Source organism: Hemibagrus wyckioides, linkage group LG23 (assembly GCF_019097595.1).
Source record: "Hemibagrus wyckioides isolate EC202008001 linkage group LG23, SWU_Hwy_1.0, whole genome shotgun sequence".
Classification (NCBI taxonomy): Eukaryota; Metazoa; Chordata; class Actinopteri; order Siluriformes; family Bagridae; genus Hemibagrus; species Hemibagrus wyckioides.
The window spans coordinates 14,801,850-14,825,061 of NC_080732.1; the positions used below are offsets into that span (position 1 = coordinate 14,801,850).

At 42.0% G+C, this 23,212-nt stretch overlaps 1 protein-coding gene across 3 annotated transcripts in view; it reads right to left on the bottom strand.

Moving 5' to 3' along the window:
• The window catches only part of adam22 (ADAM metallopeptidase domain 22), an 87,240-nt gene that overhangs the window by 59,009 nt on the left and 5,019 nt on the right, over positions 1 to 23,212 (bottom strand). For all 3 annotated transcript variants that reach the window (XM_058376301.1, XM_058376303.1, XM_058376302.1), the window contains one exon: positions 21,620 to 21,696. In XM_058376301.1, the coding sequence (XP_058232284.1) occupies positions 21,620 to 21,696 (77 nt within the window). The remainder of the gene's footprint in view (positions 1 to 21,619; positions 21,697 to 23,212) is intronic.

A 23,212-nucleotide genomic window follows, 5' to 3' on the forward strand; every position in this document is an offset into this window, starting at 1 on the left:
GTTCGTGTGTGTGTGTGTGTTCATATATGTACAGCACCACTAATACTGTACAGGCTCCATGACATGAAGAGTGCTTACATAACAATAGTGCATGAGAGGAAGAGATTAGGACGTTAGATCATGGTCAGGGTTAGGTCCTGACCCACTACTTACGCTCTCAGTGATCGATGAGGGAGTTAGAGAGAGCTTATTGCTCAGGGCAGGATCACAGGCAGAAACCAAAGTGCACATTAACTAGCTTTAATGACTTAGCACTACATCCATGGCGACCACTGGCTAATGCCGCACTTATACACACACACACACACACACACATATTGAAGGCTTTGTATAGCTTGTATGATTTCTCCAGAATTAATTGAATAATTGCATACGATACACTGTATAGCTCCCTGAGAATGTGATACACAAACACAACACATCGCTGACATCATCTAAAATCCATCAGTGAGTCACTTCCACGCAGTAACAACGCCAACACGTTTTATTGGTTATGAGGAGCATCGATCTTTCCTCTCAGCTGTCCTGCCATAAGCATGTGTGTGTGTGTGTGTGTGTGAGTGTAGGATGTTGCAAAGACTCAGAACAAACCTCTTTATAAAACATAATCACAACATTTTTTAGTAATCCCAAGCCAGCTGTTATGTTTAAGGGCTTTTCACACTTGAAATTTTTAACCATGGGTCATCCTAAACCATGGGTCATCCTAAACCATGGGTTATCTGTAATCACGTTACTTATTTGCATATTTGCAGTGTCACTGATTGGACTAACAGCAGGTAACCTGTTTACATGACGCATGTTTTCCTGTTACTGACGTGACATGAGCCTCGCTGATCAATTTCTGATTGGCTGTTTGTTGCTAAGTGTCCAGCAGCAACAAGCAAACACTGCTTCTCTGGGTGCCAGGAACCCCAGAGGGTCGGGCCTGTCCCTTGGCTTTCAAGCGCTCGCCCCTGAGGGGCCTGTGGAGATTCGTGAGTTTCTCAGGGCCCCCGGTGGCCTTCGACGTAGGCCTTCCCCAGGGATGCGCCTGGGAATTCAGACCGGTGCCATTCGGACTGCAAATGCGGTACACTGCAAATCCGGTGCTAACCCTGCTCCGGAGAAGGGTTTCATAACCCTGGGCAATTTTCGGGTACGCAGCATATCATCACGCAGGAATACTTACGAACAAGGAACCATTCTTGTATAATATTTTGAGCCAAGCAGGTTAAATAATCAAGACCTGTGTTTTTCTTACACCACTTTAGCCTGGAATACACATAATACATCCCATAACCTTGTGCTCCAGTATATCTGATTAAATGCACCTTATCATCTAGTGCTTGTTTCCCGTTTTCTACCCTTCCCGAGGCATCTAGAGATTGTGCCAGCTCCAGTAGACCTTTCATTGAGAAGAGGCCAACCCTGCAAGGATCCTGAGGCATCCAGAGATGGACCAGCTCCAGCTGGATTCTGCTTCATGAAGATTTTGGGTATTCAAAGCAACTATGGCAACCCTAGGTGGACTGACAACAACCTCCTAAATTAATACACACACTAACATTCTATGTATGCTGTATCTGCATCACACAGCTGACTGTAAATAACTGCAGAAAGGACATTGTTCTTTTAGGATAACTTATAATCACACTCTCCGGTGTCACCCAAATGAGATGAGGTTCCCTTCTGAGCCTGGTTCCTCTCAAGGTTTCTTCCTCATACCATCTAAGGGAGTTTTTCCTCGCCACAGTCGAGGAGTTAAGGAGTAACTCCTTAACGATAAAAAAATAAAACCAGACAAAACCAAATCAGACTAGATCTGAAACTAGCTCACCTTTGTGGTTCAATTCAATTCAATTCCATTTTCAGTCTCTTTCACTAACCATACATCCTGAAAAGAAAAATAATCTAGCAATAAAACAAGTGAATTTTTTTCAACATTTCAGTTATTCAGAACCATTCAGTTAATCATTACAGTGCAACCAATTTTTGTTAATAATTTAATTACTGTTTTTTGCATTTATTTTTCTTATTTTATTATATATTGTATTTTAAATCTTTTTTTTATTTATCAAATTTTTATTAAATCTTTATTTTAAAGCATTAAATTAGCGGAACAGTACACATGTACCTTTAAGCAGAACCCGAATCTCCCTCTATTAAAAAAATCGCATAGGGAATTCATTTGAAAATAAATCAAATAAATAAAATTAATAATAAAAAAATAAAATTAATGATTCAATCAACCTTTTTTTTTTGAAAATAAATAAAATTAATAATAAAAAAATAAAATTAATGATTCAATTACCTTTTTTTATTTATTTTTCTTATTTTATTATATATTTTATTTTAAATATTTTTTTAAGTATTACATTTTTTATTCAATCATTATTTTAAAGCACTCAAATAGTGGAACAGTACACATGTACCATTAAGCAGAACTCAAATCTCCCTTTATGAAAAAAAAAAACGGCATAGGGAATTCATTTGAAAATAATTCGAAAATAAATCAAATAAATAAAACTATTAATAAAAAAATAAACTTACTACCATAAAAATATTATGCACAATTTTGGCTTTAAAAGAAAAATAAATAAAAATGTGCATGTATCTGTGTGTGTGTGTGTGTGTGTGTGTGTGTGTGTGTGTGTGTGTGTAACAATGAATTTGATCATCGTTACATAAAGCATAAGTGTCAGCATTGCAGGGCTGTGAAGTTGCTGATAATCACACATTAGCATATAAATGTGAATCATACGTGAGCTATCATATGACCGTAAAAGCCCTGAATCGATACGGCTGAGGCATAAACGTGCCAACGGAGGAAAAGGAAATCACTGGCAATAATTTTATCACACATGAAAGAGAGAGAAAAGACGTTTTCAGGCTGGTTGACACACACATGAACAAATGAATGGACTATAAACCTGTGATCGGTATAATCAAACATGAAAAGCAATTTTTTATTGATATATCCGATGTTTAGCATTCCAGATTCCCAGGAAAGTTATTCCAGAGCTGAGCTGAGAGCGACCCTCGGGATTATTGGGAACGATAGACCTGCGTCAGCTAACTGAAGTGTTCAGGATAGTCTATAGTGCTCCGGGAGATCAGGAAGATGGAGCGTTAAACAACATAACCTGGACATTAGAGTCAATGCAGTCAGTGTAGCTTGAAAAACGTGACATAACGTGCTCTGACTTAGCCTGTGCATTATATAAGGGGCGGGATATAGAGAGAGAATAATCAGCAGTCTATCACAGAACCTTGTGGCACTTTTATATGTTCTGAAAAATGTCCATTTATGCTAATGATCCAATGTATTTTTGGGTCTGATCAAACTGGCAAACAAACTGCCGTATAGTTCAATATAAACAAATAAAAAAAATAAAGATATTTATTGAGTAAGAAATGAAGATGGAAATTTAATCCCGCTTTAATATTTAAACCACCTTCAGTATATCACAAATGTGTATTATGACAATTAATCACAATATCGATATCATATCATCATATTTCCCTGCCCTCATCAATAGTGTTAAACGCTGAAATGGATCACGGTCTGGAAGAAACCCAAGAAGGAACAGACGTGACGGAGATGAGGGTCGGAGAAAACAGTTAAAGAGCGAAGAGAGAGTGAAAGGACACAGAGGATGATACAAGGAGAAAGAATGTGGGAGGGTGAGAGAGATGAAGAGGGCAAAAGAGAAAACAGTGAAAACATTAGAGTTATTGTGAGAGAGAGAGAGAGAGAGAGGGGAAAAGGGAGAGAGAGAGAGAGAGAGAGAGAGAGAGGAAAAGGGAGAGAGAGAACAAGAGAGAAATACACTTTCACACACTACAAAATCAGTAAATGGCCATCTACACTTACAAACCTCCCATAAGACACACACACACACACACACCTCTTACCCAACGCTTCCTTGACATTTCAATGGCTGCTGTTCTTCAAATTCATGTTTCCTATCCATCTTTCCACAATCTATAGATAAGCTTAAAGGACTCTTAAGGCTATGGTGGCCTACAAAGATTCTACCACTGATAAGTTACAACTGGCCATAAACATGATGTAAAAGAAAGCATGATTCATCAAACCATTGCTTCGTGGTGTAGTTCTGATGCTCAGAGGTGCTTTCGGTGGTGGTCAGGGGCCAGCATGGGCACTCTGACCGGTCTACAGCTACACAGCTCAGTCCACAGCAAGCTCTCTGTGTTCTGACACCTTTCTACCTTTTTTGTGTTACACTAGCTCTTCTGTAGATGGGACCAGATGGGCTAGCTTTCACACCCCACACATATCAGTGTGCCTTTGGCATCCCTGACCCTCTCACTGGTTCACCGGTTGTCCTTCTCTGGACCACTGCATAACAGGAACATCCCACAACATCCCTGCTGTTTTGGAGATGCTCTGATACAGGCGTCTAAATCAAATCCATGGCCATTTTTGCTGTTTCCAACACATCAACTTCAACACCTAATTTATCCTACCCTTGACAGGTGCCACTGTAAAGAGATAATCTGTGTTATTCACGTCACCTGTCAGTGCTAGAATGTTACGGCTAATCGGGGTATTGTGGTCATTCAGAATGGAGGCAATACATGTTGCATTCTGACACCCTACCAGTGGACCCTTACAATGTAAGGTCTCTATAAAGGAGGTGTGGCCTCATTGTTTGTCTCAATGAAGAAGCTGTGAACTGTGTGCCTGTCAGTCTCTATAAAGGAGGTGTGGCCTCATAGTCGGTCTCTATGAAGGAGGTGTGGCTTGCTTGTCAGTCTTGATGAAGGAAGTGTGGTCTCATTGTCTCGATAAAGGAGGTGTGGCCTCATTGTCAGTCTCGATGAAGGAGGTGTGGCCTCATTGTCAGTCTCTATGAAGGAGATGTGGCCTCATTGTCAGTCTTTATGAAGAAGGTGTGGCCTCACTGTCAGTCTCTATGAAGGAGATGTGGCCTCATTGTCAGTCTTTATGAAGAAGGTGTGGCCTCACTGTCAGTCTCTATGAAGGAGATGTGGCCTCATTGTCAGTCTTGATGAAGAAGGTGTGGCCTCACTGTCAGTCTCTATGAAGGAGATGTGGCCTCATTGTCAGTCTTGATGAAGGAGGTGTGGCCTCATAGTCAGTCTTTATGAATGAGGTGTGGCCTCGTTGTCAGTCTTTATAAAGGAGGTGTGGTCTCGTTGTCAGTCTCAATGAAGGATGTGTGGCCTGTGTGCCTATCGGTCTCTGTAAAGGAGGTGTGGCCTCATTGTCAGTCTTGATGAAGGAGGTGTGGCCTCATTGTCAGTCTCTATGAAGGAGATGTGGCCTCATTGTCAGTCTTGAAGGAGGTGTGGCCTTGTTGTCAGTCTCTATGAAGGAGGTGTGGCCTTGTTGTCAGTCTCAATGAAGGAGGTGTGGCCTCATTGTCAGTCTCTATGAAAGAGGTGTCGCCTCGTTTTCAGTCTTGATGAAGGAGGTGTAGAAGTCAGTCTATAAAGGAGTTGTGGCCTCATAGTCAGTCTCTATGAAGGAGGTGTGGCCTTATTGTCAGTCTCTATAAAGGAGGTGTGGCCTCTGTCTGTCAATCTATAAATGAGGTGTGGCCTCTGTGTCTGTCAGTCTATAAAGGAGGAATGGCCTCTGTGTCTGTCAGTCTGTAAAGGAGTAGTGGCTCGTGGTCAGTCTATCCCACTCACAGTCTGTGAGAAGAACCGTTATGATCTGAGAATTCTGTCATTCTAATAAAAAACACACACATACACACATACATTCAGGTAAATTTATTAGTCAAAGTGTGATATCCAGGCCACTTGTGTGTGTGTGTGTGTGTGTGTGTGTGTGTGGATGGAGAGAGGTTTGGTGGATGACTGATTTTGGTTTTATAATTGCTTTGGGATTTGCATAATTTATAAGGGACATGTGACAAGTCTGTCACATTCCCCTCCCCTCACACACACACACACACACACATACACACACACACACACACATGGTCTCAAACACAAACCTTTTTCTCAATCTCTCAAAATCACAGTGTATATAAAAAGTCTACACCCCCGGTCCAAACTGTAGGTTTTTGTGATCTTACTCGTGAAGAGGTTTTGTAAGAAATAAAATTCCCAGATCCAGATGTGCGTCCTCTTCCTGAAAAACACCTAGTGCTGTATTACAAGTATGTAGTAATTAAGAGGTGTGCACATTTACACAACCAGGTTATTGTAAGGTTTATGATGATTTGGTCTGTTTTTGTCCATGAAGCTACACAGAGATAGAACTGAAGTATACTCCATGACCCAATAAAAAAACCTGAATCTGAGTCTAAATTATGAAATATATGTCTCCACTCATTTCTTTAGCATCACTGCGTATCAGTTCAGAGAATTTCAGATCTAATTAGCACCCACATGACACCCACAAACACGCACGTCATCACAGCTTTTCACAGATCATGACACGTACCATGGCCTTACAAATGAGGGTGTGTTAGAGAAGCACTGAGTCACAATACACCTGCTCATCTTTATGTCTCTCAGTCATGTGCCTGTGTGCTCTTTTTATGTGTTTTCTATCTAGAAATATTACTTAGAATTTCAGTTCTTTCATCTGATGAACAAAATGAACATCCGGGCTGAGGATTCGTGAACATTCGTGCGAGCTTTTCGGTGCCCCCTCTTCTTATAGAAAGTGTAGTTGGATTCTGGTGTCAGCTCCAAACTGAAACCCTGGTGGTGATGGTGCAGACGGAACAGCACGGCACGGTTCAGTGTTCTCACTGCATTAACACACCGAAGCATCATCAGCTAATGATCAGGTGCTTCAGGAGTTGATTAGCAGGAGTCAGACTGTGGGGAAAAAACACTCAGCTGAAGTGTTATCACCTCTTAGGACTAGCGTGATAATGCTGTTACATAAGTGTGCTCAACAAGCATGCATCTGAGGGTTCGACTTTTCCTATCTGTACGGATTCTTCATAGACTGGATTGTTTTCAAATATACAATCGTTTTCAGTCTCTATAAGAGGGGGTGTGGCCTCTGTGTCAGTCTCTATAGAGGAGGTGTGGCCTCGCTGTCAGTCTCTATAAAAGAGGTTTGGCCTCACTGTCAGTCTCTATAAAGGAGGTGTGGCCTCTGTGTCAGCCTCTACGAAGGAAGTGTGGCCTCGTTGTTATTATCAATGAAGGAGGTGTGGCCTGTGTGCCTGTCAGTCTCTATAAAGTAGGGGGGGCCTCTACGTCAGTCTCTATAAAGGAGGTGTGGCCTCATTTTCAGTCTCAATAGAGGAGGTGTGGCCTCTGTCTGTCAGTCTATAAAGGAGATGTGGTCTTACTGTCAGTCTCTATAAAGGAGATGTGGCCTCATTGTCAGTCTCTATAGAGGAGGTGTGGCCTTGCTGTCATTCTCTATAGAGAAGGTGTGGCCTTGCTGTCAGTCTTTATAGAGAAGGTTTGGTCTCGTTGTCAGGCTCTATGAAAGGGGTGTGGCCTCTGTGTCAGTCTCTATAGAGGAGGTGTGGCCTCACTGTCAGTCTCTATAGAGGAGGTGTGGCCTTGCTGTCAGTCTCTTTAAAGGAGGTGTGGCCTCATTGTCAGTCTCTATAAAGGAGGTATGGCCTTGTTTTCAGTCTCTATAAAGGAGGTGTGGCCTCATTGTCAGTCTTGATGAAGGAGGTGTGGCCTCACTGTCAGTCTCTATAAAGGAGGTGTGGCCTCTGTGTCAGCCTCTACGAAGGAAGTGTGGCCTCGTTGTTATTATCAATGAAGGAGGTGTGGCCTGTGTGCCTGTCAGTCTCTATAAAGTAGGGGGGGCCTCTACGTCAGTCTCTATAAAGGAGGTGTGGCCTCATTTTCAGTCTCAATAGAGGAGGTGTGGCCTCTGTCTGTCAGTCTATAAAGGAGATGTGGTCTTACTGTCAGTCTCTATAAAGGAGATGTGGCCTCATTGTCAGTCTCTATAGAGGAGGTGTGGCCTCGCTGTCATTCTCTATAGAGAAGGTGTGGCCTTGCTGTCAGTCTTTATAGAGAAGGTTTGGTCTCGTTGTCAGGCTCTATGAAAGTGGTGTGGCCTCTGTGTCAGTCTCTATAGAGGAGGTGTGGCCTCGCTGTCAGTCTCTATAGAGGAGGTGTGGCCTTGCTGTCAGTCTCTTTAAAGGAGGTGTGGCCTCATTGTCAGTCTCTATAAAGGAGGTATGGCCTTGTTTTCAGTCTCTATAAAGGAGGTGTGGCCTTGTTGTTAGTCTCTATAAAGGAGATGTGGCTTCTGTACCAGTCAATCTTTATGATGGAGGTGTGGCCTCTATGCCTGTCAGTCTTTATGAAGGAGGTGTGGCCTCTGTGTCTGTCAGTTTAAAAAGAGGTGTGTCCTCTGTGTCAATCTCTATAAAGGAGGTGTGGCCTCTGTAACAGTCAGTGTGGCCTTGTTGTCAGTCTCTATAAAGGAGGTGTGGTCTTGATGTCTCTATAAAGGATGTCCTTGTTGACCTTGTTGAAGAAGGTATGGCCTCTGTGTCTGTCAGTCTGAGTGAAAGGAGTCTTCTGAAAGTCTTCTGACACTTTAACACGTTTTTTAATAATAAAAGATGCCTAGGCATATTCAATATCATCCATACCATTTTATCATATATCATATAGTCCATCAAAACACTCTTACTGGAAAAGATGGCCGCTCTTAATCCATCATTCATATGACTGATCATCATTTCAGACACCCCAATAAGATAAACACCCAACTCTCACCCCGCAGGCTCAGACCGATTAGCACGGGTTTGAATAATGAGTTGGATGAGTGTTACGGTGAAGAGTGAACTGACTCGTAATTCATTCCAGCACCTGAAGAATGAAAAACACAAGTGAAATGAATACACAAGCCAGAACGATTTCATTGTAGCATTGAGAATTGTAGTTTTATTTTCCCTATAGCTTTAAAATCAGATGATGATTTGTGTTGTACTGTGAGCTGCTACGTACTGTAGATGTTTCCCACAGCACTTTATGGCAGGAAAATACGCCCTACACTAATGAAAGCATGCTTAAATGTAGAGAGAAAGACACTTAGAGAAAGAAACTGCAGTGGCTTTTAGTGGAAAACTGCTCTGCATTCACTTTATAGACAAGTAATAAACAAATACATGATGATATGCTTGATACATATTGATGTAGTGACTCTAATTAGCTATTATTATCATCTCTATCCCACTCTACAGTATCCCAGGATTAACGTGGTCCTGCGACACCGTCCTACAAACAGGACAACACATACCATAGGGTACATGTGCTTGTATGTGTACATGTGTGTTCATGTGTGTTCATGGCATAGTGCTGTGTGTGATGAACAGTTCAGCTCTTTGTGATTTTGCTGTACAGCTTCAAAAGCCTGCAGCGCATTACAGTATCATCCGGCCTCCAGAGAGCACACAAACTGCAGCCTCAGCAAGTAACAAATCTGGCTGTACCTTTATACGAAGCTCCACACGCACACACACACACACACACACACACACGCACACACACACACACACACACGCACACACACACGCACACACACACACGCACACACATAAATACAATACAATATGACATATACACATGACGTAGCTAGTAGACATGATTATATATTACATATATATATAGATAGAGAGAAAGTAAGAAAAAGCGTGAGAAAGAAAGAAAGAAAGAAAATAAGAGAGAGAGAAAGACAGAAAGAGAGAGAGAAAGAAATAGAGAGAGAGAGAGAGAGAGAGAAAGAGAAAGAAAGAAAGAAAGAAAGAAAGAAAGAAAGAGTGTGAGAGAGAGAGACAGAGAGAGAGAGAAAGAGAGAGAGAGAGAGAGAGAGAGAAAGAAATAAAGAGAGAGAGTGAGAGAGAGCGATCAAGAGAGAGAGAGAGAGAGAGAGAGAGATCAAGAGAGAGAGAGAGAGAGAGAAAGAGAGAGAGAAAGAGATTGAAAGAAATAAAGAAAGAAATAAAAAGAGAAAGAAAGAAAGAAAGAAAGAAAGAAAGAAAGGTACAGATACTGAAAGCAGTCTCTGATCTGAGTTTCAAGCAGATACAGGATGTTCAGGATATTCAGACCTCATATAAAAATAATAATAAAATACACAGCTAATTTATCACTGTCACATAACCTGCACACAATACGCAAGCTCATACTCTAATCTGTATCTTGTCCCAATTAGCCTTCATCTGTTCTTAGCAAAAACAATTGAGTGTGTATGTTCGCTTATAAGGAATGAGATGTGAGGAATAAAACATGAGGGGAAAACTGGAAAATAATCAGCGACAGTGTGGTGTGATGAACGTGAAGGCTGAAGTGGATTATTCTTCCAATAGCAATATATCCTGAAGTATTTTATTCCTCTTATACCTCAGCAGTTTGATCATGTTTTGTAATTGAAACAGCATACAAATGAGTTAGTCCCTGTTATCACTTACATTTTAGTAGCTATAAACATTTGTTACCTCACAATTCTCTCCGTTTTTGCATTTTCTGGAAGTTCTGGGGTCTGGCTAACTGACCTGAAGGTCAGGAGTTCATGCTCCAGCACTGCCAAGCTGTTAGGCCATTAACCCTATCTGCTTCTTGACCCTTGCTCACTAACAAGCTGGGATATGTGAAAAAAAAATAATTGTGTGTGTGTGTGTGTGTGTGACAAATAAAAGCTTCTTCTTCTAATAAGACCATGTCATGTTACAGAGAAACCATGATATGACTTGCAGGACCATCAGAGCGCCTGGTATAGAAAATTAATCATCATGTTTTGACCAGTCTGAATCGAGAGCTCTGACCAGTCTGAATCGAGAGCTTTGACCAGTCTGAATCGAGAGCTCTGACCAGTCTGAATCGAGAGCTCTGACCAGTCTGAATCAAGAGCTCTGACCAGTCTGAATCGAGAGCTCTGACCAGTCTGAATCAAGAGCTCTGACCAGTCTGAATCGAGAGCTCTGACCAGTCTGAATCGAGAGCTCTGACCAGTCTGAATCGAGAGCTCTGACCAGTCTGAATCGAGAGCTTTGACCAGTCTGAATCGAGAGCTCTGACCAGTCTGAGCGCTGAGCTGTTGCATGTATGAGATATAAGGACGTGTGCATTAGTGGCATCTCTGCCATGTACAATAAGGAAAGGGTGAAATGAGGCTCACAATGGGTGCAAAGGGGTTCCCCTCCACCTCCATCTGCCAACCTTAACTTGCTCTAGACAGGATCAGGCTGTCAATTAACACACACACACACACACATACACACACACACACACACACACACACACACACACACATACATACACACAAACACACACGCACACACACACACACACACACGGCCAACACTTTTGTTCCAGCTCACAAAGACACATAATTGCTTTGAACCACTATGTTCCATGTCGCCACTCTGTTATTGGACAAAAAGGGAACATTTGCGCAAACACTAACAGGATCATTATCATTATTCTCAGAAAGAACACCGAGCCATCGTTCTCTGATGTGACCTGTCCTCCATTACGCATGTCCATCCGCCATAAAACATGGATGGACAGGCTACAGAGAATTCAGAAGAAAAAGGAAAAGCTGTCGATATATCAAGGAGGAAGCAAATGGAAGAAATGGTGTTTTTATAGCTTTTGACAAAATACACAGATAACAAAGTGCACAGAGAACAGAAAAAGAAAGGGAAACACACACACAAACATCAAAAGTGAACAGAAGAGAAGAGAATTAATACGCTTGCACTATTGGATTTGAAGCTGTGTGCGGAGGCATCGGCGGTCTAAGCCTTCCCAGCACAACTGGTCGTACATCTGGTGCTCAGTAACACAATAACGCTTTTATTCTCACAATGCTTCTGTAATACTGAGGAAGCAGAAACAGACAGAGTGCTTGAGATTACTAGAGCCGCGTACTGGACTGTACACTACCGTGCTAAATAACTTGGCAGGAGATTTTGGGAGATCAGTAGTTCACGCTACTTTGAATGCATATCAACTTCTGGGAGATTAATCTGCAGTGGTAAAGGGTACAGCACAACCCAACGCTCTGAAAGACCTCGTAATCCAACAAAATACGAAAATTACAGAATCTTATTGAATGCTAAAGCTTTTACTGGACAATCATACCTGATTTCTGGCATTTGGCAGATGCCCTTTTCCAAAGCAATTTATCTCATATTTATAGAGATGAGCAATTGAGGCCTTGCTCAGGGGCCCAGCAGTGGCAGCTTGGGGGACCAGGGATTCAAACTCACACCCTTCTGATCAGTAACACCTTAACCACTAAGCTACCACATCCCATCCTTGGGGGTTGGAGTCAGAGCACAGGGTCAGCCATGATGCAGCGTCCCTGGAGCAGTGAGGCCTTGCTCAAGGGCCCAGTGGTCTTTATTTGTCACATATACATTACTGCACAGTGAAATTCTTTCTTTGCATATCCCATCCTTATAGGGTTGGGGTCAGAGCGCAGTTTCAGCCATGATGCAATGCCCCTGGAGCAAGGGGGGGTTAGGGGCTGTGCTCAAGGGCCCAATGGTGGCAGCTTGTTAGTGCTGGGGCTGGAACCCTGATCTTCCGATCAACAACCGAGAGCTTTTCACCACCCATACTTCATACTGTAGCATCTTACCAGTAGACTGATGCTCCAAATCGACTTATCAGACATTTTCAATCGGTATAAAGAAACAAATTAAGTCTGATATAAAATGTCTCTCACACAGTTGGCTTTCAGTGTGAGAGACATGTGTTTTTCCCTCTGTTGGATAACCTCACACAGAATTTTAGTGGTTGAAGATAAACACCTTAGAATTATAAAAGCTTATGTACAAGCAGAGAGCAGAAATGGGTCTGATATCAACATTTACTTTGAAAGAAACATTTATATTTTTTCTTGGAACTTTTCTATGAATATATTGTTCCTAGTAGTCTAAAAACAGAAATCCTAATAAAAGAAAACTACAAATTCTTACATCCCTGAGTGTCTACTTTTATATGAGCTTCATATTAACCATCACTGTGGAGTGGGACATGACAAAGACCTTCAATGCTGAACATGGACACAACAAAAACGGGAGCAAATTCCAGGTCCTGGCCATTGGGAAAAAGAGTTCTGAATAAAATCCCGATTCATCGACAGGAATACAAAGTGATGGAAAATGAATGGGGGGGTCAGTTTGCAAGAGGACGGGAGGAAGGGTTGCATCCTCACACCACCCCCCTTGTCTAGCCTTGTTGTTAACATGCTATGAATTTTTCATAATATTTTGCCCCCTCATTATATCAGCTCCTTTCCTATTCTGTTATTTCCATGATATTTCCTTTTGCTACAGTATATATTTGGGAACTGAGCTCTACTGTAGTGGAACACTGTCAATGAAGCTAAACCCTTTGTATTGAATTGAAGTGGAAGTGTACTGCGAAAAAAAAATCAGTGGAGAGACGTATGAGACAGAGTGTGACATTTGGTGAGGATGAGGATTCTGCTGATCTGGGATGCGCCGCTGGGACAAAGCGATGATCGTCAAAGCCTTTGCTAACAGAGAAGACCTAGCGCCGACTAGCCTTAGGCAATGTCAGCTTTACCAGAGGAATGATTTTGTGGTAAATGTCATCGCAGTGGAAAGAGAAGCCTTGCAGTGTATCAGCCTTTCTCAGGCATACTCATGCTTCTCTCCCTCTGCCACTCAGATTTTCTCTTCTTCTACATGATGATCATATCTGAAGGCGTGCACTTCCGTCCTTCTCCTTTCATCCTTCGGCTCCGCTATCTCTCCATCCAAGCAGCACAGGCTTTCTCTTTCTAATCTTTCTGTTCATTAAACGTCTTCGCCTCTGTACGTTCATTATATCCCGAACTACGGATACGGCGTTAAAGGAGGAGGAAGCTGCATGTTAGATGTAGAAGACTGGTGCATTTGCTGTATGAGCATAGCGTTAAGAGCACAGACACATTACCGGGTTATATAAAGGGCGGGTTAAAAGGAAGAACAATCTTCCGAATTCGATTGCGTTTCACAGTCTAATGCTCCGGATATCATGTGTTTTCACTCCTATGAGGATTTAAGATTATTATAAAATCAGAGAGATTTATATATAGAGAGAGAGAGGGGGTTAATAAGCAGCGCCGGGTTAAAAATTATAGCTGGGAGGCGAAAAGGAATTGAGATGAGGGTTGACTCTTCATATATCCCCGACACACCTGAGCCGCATGATGTTGTCAATGTTTCGCCTTTTTTTCTCATTTATAGAAGATCACAGCATCTATCTATCTATTCTCTTATATAGAACTAGATCAGTCTATTTTTTTAAAAGGGTTTCTAAAAGATTTTCTAAACAGTCATTCATTTACAGCCTTTTTTAATGGAATTTGCATCTTTAACCAGTAGCAAAGCTGTTTAAAATAGCTTAGCTAGGGACTAGGGACTGTCGAAATAGCCGGCTAGGGACTAAGTGGACATCAGATATGGATATATTGTGTGAGAAGAACTCATTTTGAATGCTCACATTCTTTTATTTTAGATTTATATATATATATATATATATATATATATATATATATATATATATATATATATAACACTATCTGTCCTCTATACGGTTTATAACTAACCCTGTCTATATTTATATTAAACACCACACTTTGTCTGACGTACAGCATGCCAGGTTTGTGTGGTATGAGGCATGCCTTTAGGTTTGAATGGCTGTGCCACAGCTCCAGGGTTCCTGGTTCTCCCCGGATTCCCTCCATCTCTCTCTCTCTCTCTCTCTCTCTCTCTCTCTCTCTCTCTCTGGGTTTTACAGTTTCCCCAAAGGATTTCTCCCAAAATCTTGCCAGGAGGTTTACTGGCTCATTTAAATAGCTCCCTGTTGTATGAGTGTGTGCCTGAAGGGTGTCTGTGATGGCCTGGCAATCCTTGTACCTTGATAGGATCCACTGCAGCTTTGCCCTGGCTAAAACAATGCCTGAATCTACGCTTAGAAAAAAAAACTCTGTGTGTTATTCCTTGCTTAATATTGTCCTGAGGATACACACTTGTGTCCTGCGCTTTTATCTGACATTACAGGAAACTCCAAAAACGGAAATTCCACATTGTAGGTGTTGTTTCTTCTAGAGTGATGCCAATTGTGCCCTTGTTCAGGCTGGATTCTGATGAAAGTCTCTGTAGTAGGTGTGCTTTTAGAACTGTATTTTGTGATTCCACTTGACCATATTATTGGATTTCCTGTGTGTATCTGGCAACCATGCTGATTTGGGGAGTTAGCGCACTTCCCAGTCACAGCGGTAAGTCAGAAAAGTTTATGTGGTGAATAAATCAGACCTACATTTATCATAACAGATGATTTCACACTATATACTTGTGTAATTGTGATTATAAATCCCTCTGTGATGTACATACATGAGTATTATTGATCATTTTTCTTTCTTTTAACAGTTTTATTCAGCTTAACGAATGTAATCTTATCTCTCTCAGCGCCATGCATTGCTGCTTTATTTGCTGTCCTAAAATTTGCCCGTTTATGTCTTGCCCAGATCCAATAAATGAGGACGTGATGGCCAGGATTTTGGCGTATTGAGTTTATTACACACAGAGAAGACACATAGTCAAGTGTCCATGACTTTTGAGCAATCTAGATTCATCAGCTCATATTAGTAGTCTCCTGATATTCCTCTAGAATATGTGAAGTGCTGAGCAGCACTAAAATCCCAGATAGAAAGGATGTATTTCTATGTGCAGCAGTCCGGCTTTACGCCGAGGCCGGTACATTTTTCCACAGACGTCATCCGTATTCAAAAGAGCCGACGGAAACAAAGCAAGAACAACAAAATAAACTCCCAAGTGAAATAGAATTCGGCTAACTCACCAGTCCTGAGTTACACACACACACACACACACTCTCACACACACATTCTAACTGCAATGGAATCAATTCTGATCTACAAATACAACGTTTTTTCCATCATTTGCATACCAAATTAGAGAGAAAAAACACTTTTTGGAGCTCTGTGTGTGTGTGTGTGTGTCAGAATATTTTAACGACCCACGTAGAATGTAAATGAAAAACATTTCGTATAAACATTCAAGATCGCAGTCTGAAAGCACAAGTTTACACAGAACCACCCACATAACACAGCATGACTCAAAAAAATAAAAAGAGAGAAAGAAAGTTCACAAACCTCAGAGAAAAATCAGCATTATCTGTGACGGCTAACTAACCTCAGCATTTCTCTCTGTGCTAAACAAATATTTATATATATATATATATATATATTCCTATTTTTCATTTACATTTGAATTAATAATGCCTTAATAATTTTTTTTTATCTTAATTTATTTATTTATTTATTTTATTTAATCGTGACTAGTTGTGTGTGTCTATCTTTGGTTCCTATGACACATACTTAATTTTTTAATAATTTTTTTGTAAATCCGTCTTCCGTCAAAAATAATAAATTAATAAAGCACACAAAATGAAATGAAATGATTGTGTTTTATTTTCTATTTTAGCTTCCTTTCGGCGTCGGCCTGCTGTGTCTCTTTTTGGCTGTGCGGTCTGTCGTCATGGCGACATGAAGATGATTGAAAAGGAGAACCCCCCCCCTTTTTGTCGACTCCCCTCTAATGTAGTGCTCGGGTTCATTAGTCACAATGTGCGCATGTTGGGGGTTTCTCTGTGTGTGTGTGTGTGTGTGTGGGTAGAAAGGGGGGTGTTCTCTGTCTCTCTCTGGGATATACAGATAAGACCTCTCACATTCAAAACATAAAAGCTTTTTTTTTTATATTTCTTGGAATCAGCCTCCTTTGAATAAAATATGATCTAAGACACTAATGTACACTTTTTCTCAAAGAAAAGCTATGATTAAAAACATTGCAGATGGATTGCTGGATATTTATATCACTTCAGATCCCCTCCTCCACTTCACTCATCAAATATTTTAAAGCAGTGAAGGTCATTCATCATTCAGAGCAAATGAGGACTCTTAGAGGAGGGTAAAGAAGAGGCTAGCTCATACAAGACTGTACATACACACACACACACACGGTTATACATGGCCTGAAAACAAGGACAGCTTGATATGAAAACACCCACAGACCAAGACAAAGAAAGGGATTGGATTTTGACTGATGAGGAATTGAACTGGAGCCATTCATTAGTAACACTGTCAGATCAGACAAGATGATCCACAACAAAGGACGAAAACAACACATCACACTGATACTGACAGCAAACACAAACTATCATCTGGAAACAATATGCAGGAAGAGAGAGAGAAGAGACAGATAGACAGACAGATACAGAGAGGGGGAGAGAGAGGCAGAAGGGGAGAGATAAACAGACAGACAGACAGAAGGGAAGAGAGAGAGAGAGAGAGAGAGAGAGAGAGAGAGAGAGAGGAGTAGAGAGACAGAAGGGGAGAGAGAGAGACAGACAGACAAGGTGGGGACAGACAAGGTGGGGGAGAGAAAAGGAGAGAGAGACAGATAGATAGACAGACAAAGGAGGGAGAGAGAGAGAGAGAGAGAGAGAGAGAGGAGTAGAGAGACAGAAGGGGAGAGAGAGAGACAGACAGACAAGGTGGGGACAGACAAGGTGGGGGAGAGAAGAGGAGAGAGAGACAGATAGATAGACAGACAAAGGGGGGAGAGAGAGAGAGAGAGAGAGACAGACAGACAAAGGGGGGAGAGAGAGAGAGGGAGGGAGGGAGGGAGAGAGAGAGAGAGAGACAGACAGACAAAGAAGGGGAGAGAGACCGAAAGGGAGAGAGAGAGACAGACAGACAGACAGACAGGCAAAGAGGGGGAGAGAGAGACAGAAGGGGAGAGATAGACAGACAGACAGAAGGAAAGAGAGAAAGAGAGAGAGAGAGAGAGAGAGAGAGAGGAGTAGAGAGACAGAAGGGGAGAGAGAGAGACAGACAGACAAGGTGGGGACAGACAAGGTGGGGGAGAGAATAGGAGAGAGAGACAGACAGACAGACAAAGGGGGGAGAGAGAGAGAGGGAGGGAGAGAGAGAGAGAGAGAGAGAGAGACAGACAGACAGACAAAGAGGGGGAGAGAAAAGGAGAGAGAGACAGATAGACAGACAGACAGACAAAGGTGGGAGAGAGAGAGAGAGAGAGAGAGAGAGAGAGAGAGACAGACAGACAGACAAAGAAGGGGAGAGAGACCGAAAGGGAGAGAGAGAAATAGAGAGACAGACAGACAGGCAAAGAGGGGAAGAGAGACAGAAGGGGAGAGAGAGAGAGAAATAGAGAGACAGACAGACAAAGAGTGGGAGAGAGACAGAAATGGAGAGAGAGAGAGAGAGAGAGAGAGAGAGACAAAGAGAGGGAGAGAGACAGAAGGGGAGAGAGAGATCAACAGAAAGACAGAGAAAGAGACTGACAGACAGACAAATTGGGAGAGAGAGACAGAAGCGGACAGACAGACAGACAGACAGAGAGGAGAGAGAGAGAGAATGAGAATCTATGGTAAAAAATAATGAGCCAGTGTCGATTAATCAGCCAAAGCCATTTACTTGAATTTGGAAGTCATCCATCCACCAAATCTAAACACACAATCATGTAACACCAGCCGATCCAGCCGAACCTGACCGTATCTTAGCAAGCCGAATTCAGGGAGAACAAACAGGCTTTCCCTTAAGCTATGCACATGTCCAAGGCTAATGAGAGTTTGCTAACTCAGCTAGGTATGATACAGCGCAGATGACAAAACTATCACCTCTGTTCAGAGAAAGGAGCAAAAAATACAGCAAACTCGACGAGTTATGCAAAATACAGCGCTCTATTTAGCTAAAAAACAAAAAAAACTCATTCATTAGCTTCTTACCAAATACACAAAACACACATCAATGTTGTGATGATCCAATATTCAGTTGTGTATTTAATTATTTATTATTAAATAAATTAAATAATTTTTTCACACCAGGCCAGAGAAAGTTCCAGTAATTAGGGCAGTTTGATCAATATTTTATTCCGAGATAGCGATCGGTACACAATATTCTCCACCGTATTAACACACACTCATGTGTCCTCACACACATGTTCGGCACCAGTACTTCACCACGCTTAGTCAAGGTGCCAAGAGAGGATCATTATCGTCATTAAATACCCAAAGGAACAATTACGCCATGTTTCAAATGTAGACTTAGCATTTTAAAATAATTTTAATAGATTTTTTCATTGGAAGTCGCTATACCTGTACTACTATTAGCATCATTTCAGATGTGACGCTTTTCCATTAACATTAAATTACTATGAATGGTAGAACAATTACTGAGATCCTGACACACACACACACACACACACATACACACACAAAGAGCCTCACAGAGACATAAAGAGACTAATATATTACAAGCAGAATGTACTTCATGGCTGCTGTTGAAGGGCCTGCTGAAATATTCACGATGGTGCATTATTACTATTCTGTTCTGCTGCCTGTGTTACAGACGCCAATATCACTGCAGGTTAGAAGCAGCGGCAAAAGTTCCCAAAGGTTCGTCTAATTGAGCTCTTAGTGTGTGTTCGGTAAAGCGCAAACATTTAGGAATTACTAATAACTTCTGACTAATTGCTTGTTTTTCACAAGTTTGAAATTATTTTTCCACTAATAGATATTAAAAAGTTATGACAACCGTACCATGTGCATATATATGGCCAGAGTATAGGAAGAATGAGTGGGAAGGAGGGAGGGAGGGAAGGAAGGAAGGAAGGAAGGAAGGAAGGAAGGAAGGAAGGAAGGAAGGAAGGAAGGAAGGAAGGAAGGGAGGGAGGGAGGGAGGAAGGAAGGAAGGAAGGAAGGAAGGAAGGAAGGAAGGAAGGAAGGAAGGAACAGGAACAGGAACAGAAGGAAGGAAGGAAGGAAGGAAGGAAAGAAGGGAGGGAGGAAGGAAGGAAGGAAGGAAGGAAGGAAGGAAGGAAGGAAGGAAGGGAGGGAGGGAGGAAGGAAGGAAGGAAAGAAGGGAGGGAGGAAGGAAGGAAGGAAGGAAGGAAGGAAGGAAGGAAGGAAGGAAGGAAGGAAGGAAGGAAGGAAGGAAGGAAGGAACAAGAACAGAAAGAAGGAAGGAAGGAAGGGAGGGAGTGAGGGAGGGAGCGAGGAAGGAAGGAAGGAAGGAAGGAAGGAAGGAAGGGAATGAATAAATAAATAAAAACCAACAAAAAACAATAGGAAGAATGGGTGGGAGAAAGGGAAGGACAAGGACAGAAGGAAGGAAGGAAGGAAGGAAGGAAAGAAAGAAGGAAGGAAGGAAGGAAGGAAGGAAGGAAGGAAGGAAGGAAGGAAGGAAGGAAGGAACAAGAACAGAAAGAACGAAGGAAGGAAGGAAGGAAGGAAGGAAGGAAGGAAGGAAGGAAGGAAGGACAGAAAGAAGCAAGGAGGGAAGGGGATGAATAAATAATCAAACAACTAAACAAACGATAGGAAGAATGGGTAGGAGAGAGGGAAGGAAGGAAGGAAGGAAGGAAGGAAGGACAGAAAGAAGGTGGGAAGGCAGGTAGAAAGGAAGGAAGGAAGGAAGGAAGATATAAAGAAAGGAGAGCTGTAAGGAAGGGAAGAAAACAGAAAGTGACATTTTAGAAATGTTAAATGTTAGAAAATCAAAAATAGTTTCTGAAAAGAAGAAGAAGATGATGAGGAAGAAGTCTAAGTGATATCTGGTATGAGGTCTGGCAAACACTGTGAATAACACTTTAACTCAGGAACAAGTGTTACATACAGCATGCTCTTTTATAATGGGCCAGCTTCCCAGACCGGGATTAAGTCTAGACATGAAATAAAATGGCCTTTTAAACTGGACTAATGCTAAATCACTGTCTGAGATATAGCTTCATCTAGATCTACATGATCCGACTTTACTCCAGGAGTGAAAGGGGGTTTTCCATGAAACCTCTGAGCAGGAAGTGTAATGCTGTTAGAACAGAGACATGGAATATTTGTACCCTGCCAGTGAAGCCCTAAAGACATCATCATCATCATCATCATCATCCAGACCAAATGACATTTCTAAGAATATGGACACTTTCCAGGGATGTTTTGCAACCAAACTCCTATTTACAGTGACCGAAGCTGAAATCGTAGCCTATTACTGTAGTAGGAAATATATCAGGAAGCAACCAGCATACAGAAAGTGATTAGTGTGTAACGAATACATGAGAAAGACAACTGCATCGAGCCAACTTGTGAAAGAAAGAGATAAGTACTGCCGTGTGTGCAACAGAGGAAGGCCTGGCACTTGGGTCATCACTCCCATGTTCATTCCTTCATAAATATGCAGGTGCTTACAGTCTTACAGTCTGTAGACTTGCTGTCGGCAAATAGAGAGAGAGAGAGAGAGAGAGAGAGAGAGAGATGATTTCCCATCAACCGGATGCAGTGATCGATAGGACTCAAGGCAAGGATCCTCTCCTGAGGCTTCAGCATAAATCTCTAGCCATTATGATCCAGCAGTCCATCAGCAGCTCTAAAATGCTCCTGCTCTTTCCATCGCTGAAAAACGTCCTGGCCGCATTATTCATATTGTCCGGTGCGTTTTCTACCTGCCCTCTTAATCACTGCGGTGAGCGCGCTGGCATTATAACAGATAGGAAGTAATACCAGTATTTTCAGCTTGTCATAGCACGCATATTGAGCAATTACATTTCAAGCAGCCGAGAAAAGATGTACTGGAGGTACTCACTGATTCAGTTCCAGGTCTAGGATGAAAGTCCGGTCGAAGGCTTTCACCTGAAAACTGGCTTGGGCCAAATGGTTCTTCTGTAAAAGGACAGGGCAGAGGTAGAAGGTTAGGAGTGGGGTTAAGCTTGATTGGATAAAAAAAGGAAATAAATAAATGAAACTGATAAGATAAGAAAAGATGGAACTTTATTAATCCCTAAGGAAATTCTTACACCAGAGACCGCTTCGGATAACAAAATAAATAAATATAAATGAAAAATAAATCATCTATACATACATAATAAATAATCTATATATACACAAATGTATTCAAAAGTGCAAAATGTATTCGAAAAAAATAAATGAGATATCGATGAAAAATAAATGAAATGAAATATATACAATCATATAAATATATACAAAATGTCTACAAAATATATAATGCATATTACGTAAAATATCAAATAAATAAAACAGGAAAAATCTTCAGGACGGACGTGTTCGTGAGGTTTTGCGGTCTAATTGGTTTTAATTCATTGCAGCTCGGCTGTGAACACAGGGGCTGGTGGCATTGTGATTGTGCCGCTGGTTAATTCAGCACCCGCGTGGCCCCATATGGCTGAGGCTTTATAACAGCCCCCTCAGGGAAAGAGGGAAAGCATTTGGCTCACAGCACATTGTTCTTGTGGCATTCTGTGTGTGTGTGTGTGTGTGTGTAAGGAGGGAGCAATCAAAGTGTGTGCATAGATTGAAGTCCCAACCCTAATCTAACATCTCCCAGAGGAACTACCACGGCTGGAGGTAAAAGGCGAAAGGGGGATCCTCAAACCTTCACCCCTGACCGACCCGTGCCTGAACCCCCTTCCCCCCGCCCACGTGCCTGGAAGACACGCCCTGAATCCGTCTATTGTCTCAGAGCTGAGTGAAGGGCAGTGAATTGCAGCCTCTATCATCTTCATCCGCCTGCATCACCTTACACACATAAATCTCATTCAAGAGATCCAAAGTGTTGAGATGAGGAACCGCGTAAGCAGAGACCGGAGTTTCCATTACAGGTTCTCCGTACGCTCGGCTTTTTATCCCTCGACGACTGCAATCGCTCAGCTTCACCCCCATGGCTTTCCGAATGTGCTTCCATCTTCACTAAATTCACTCCAGTCCAGTTTTGTTGATGCCCCAATTAAAGAAATGCTAAATATAGAGCGCTATCAGACCCCGATCTCGCATCGATCAAACTCTATAAATAAAGCACCTCATTTGCTTTTGAGACAGATCTGCTTCGAGCTGCAGGCCAGCCTAAAAACAGCCCGTTCTGCATGATAGCAGGCGAGATTTAAGGGCGTTCGAGGCGGTTAGAAGCATTCAGAATGCCTTAGTGCCTAAACTCCTGATGCAGGAGGCTCTAACTGCTGAATCACTGAGCCGTTATGCTCCGCTGTGGCTTTTTTAAAACACTGATACGGGCTGTTTCGAGCAACTCAGATTACAGACAGAGGCAATGTTTGGCAGCTCTAAGGAAAACTTTTGTAGATGGTGACCACATTTTCCCGTTATAAACAGCTAGTAGCTGTGCAATGTTAGATCGTTTGCGATGCTAGTCTTGCTAACTGTGCAC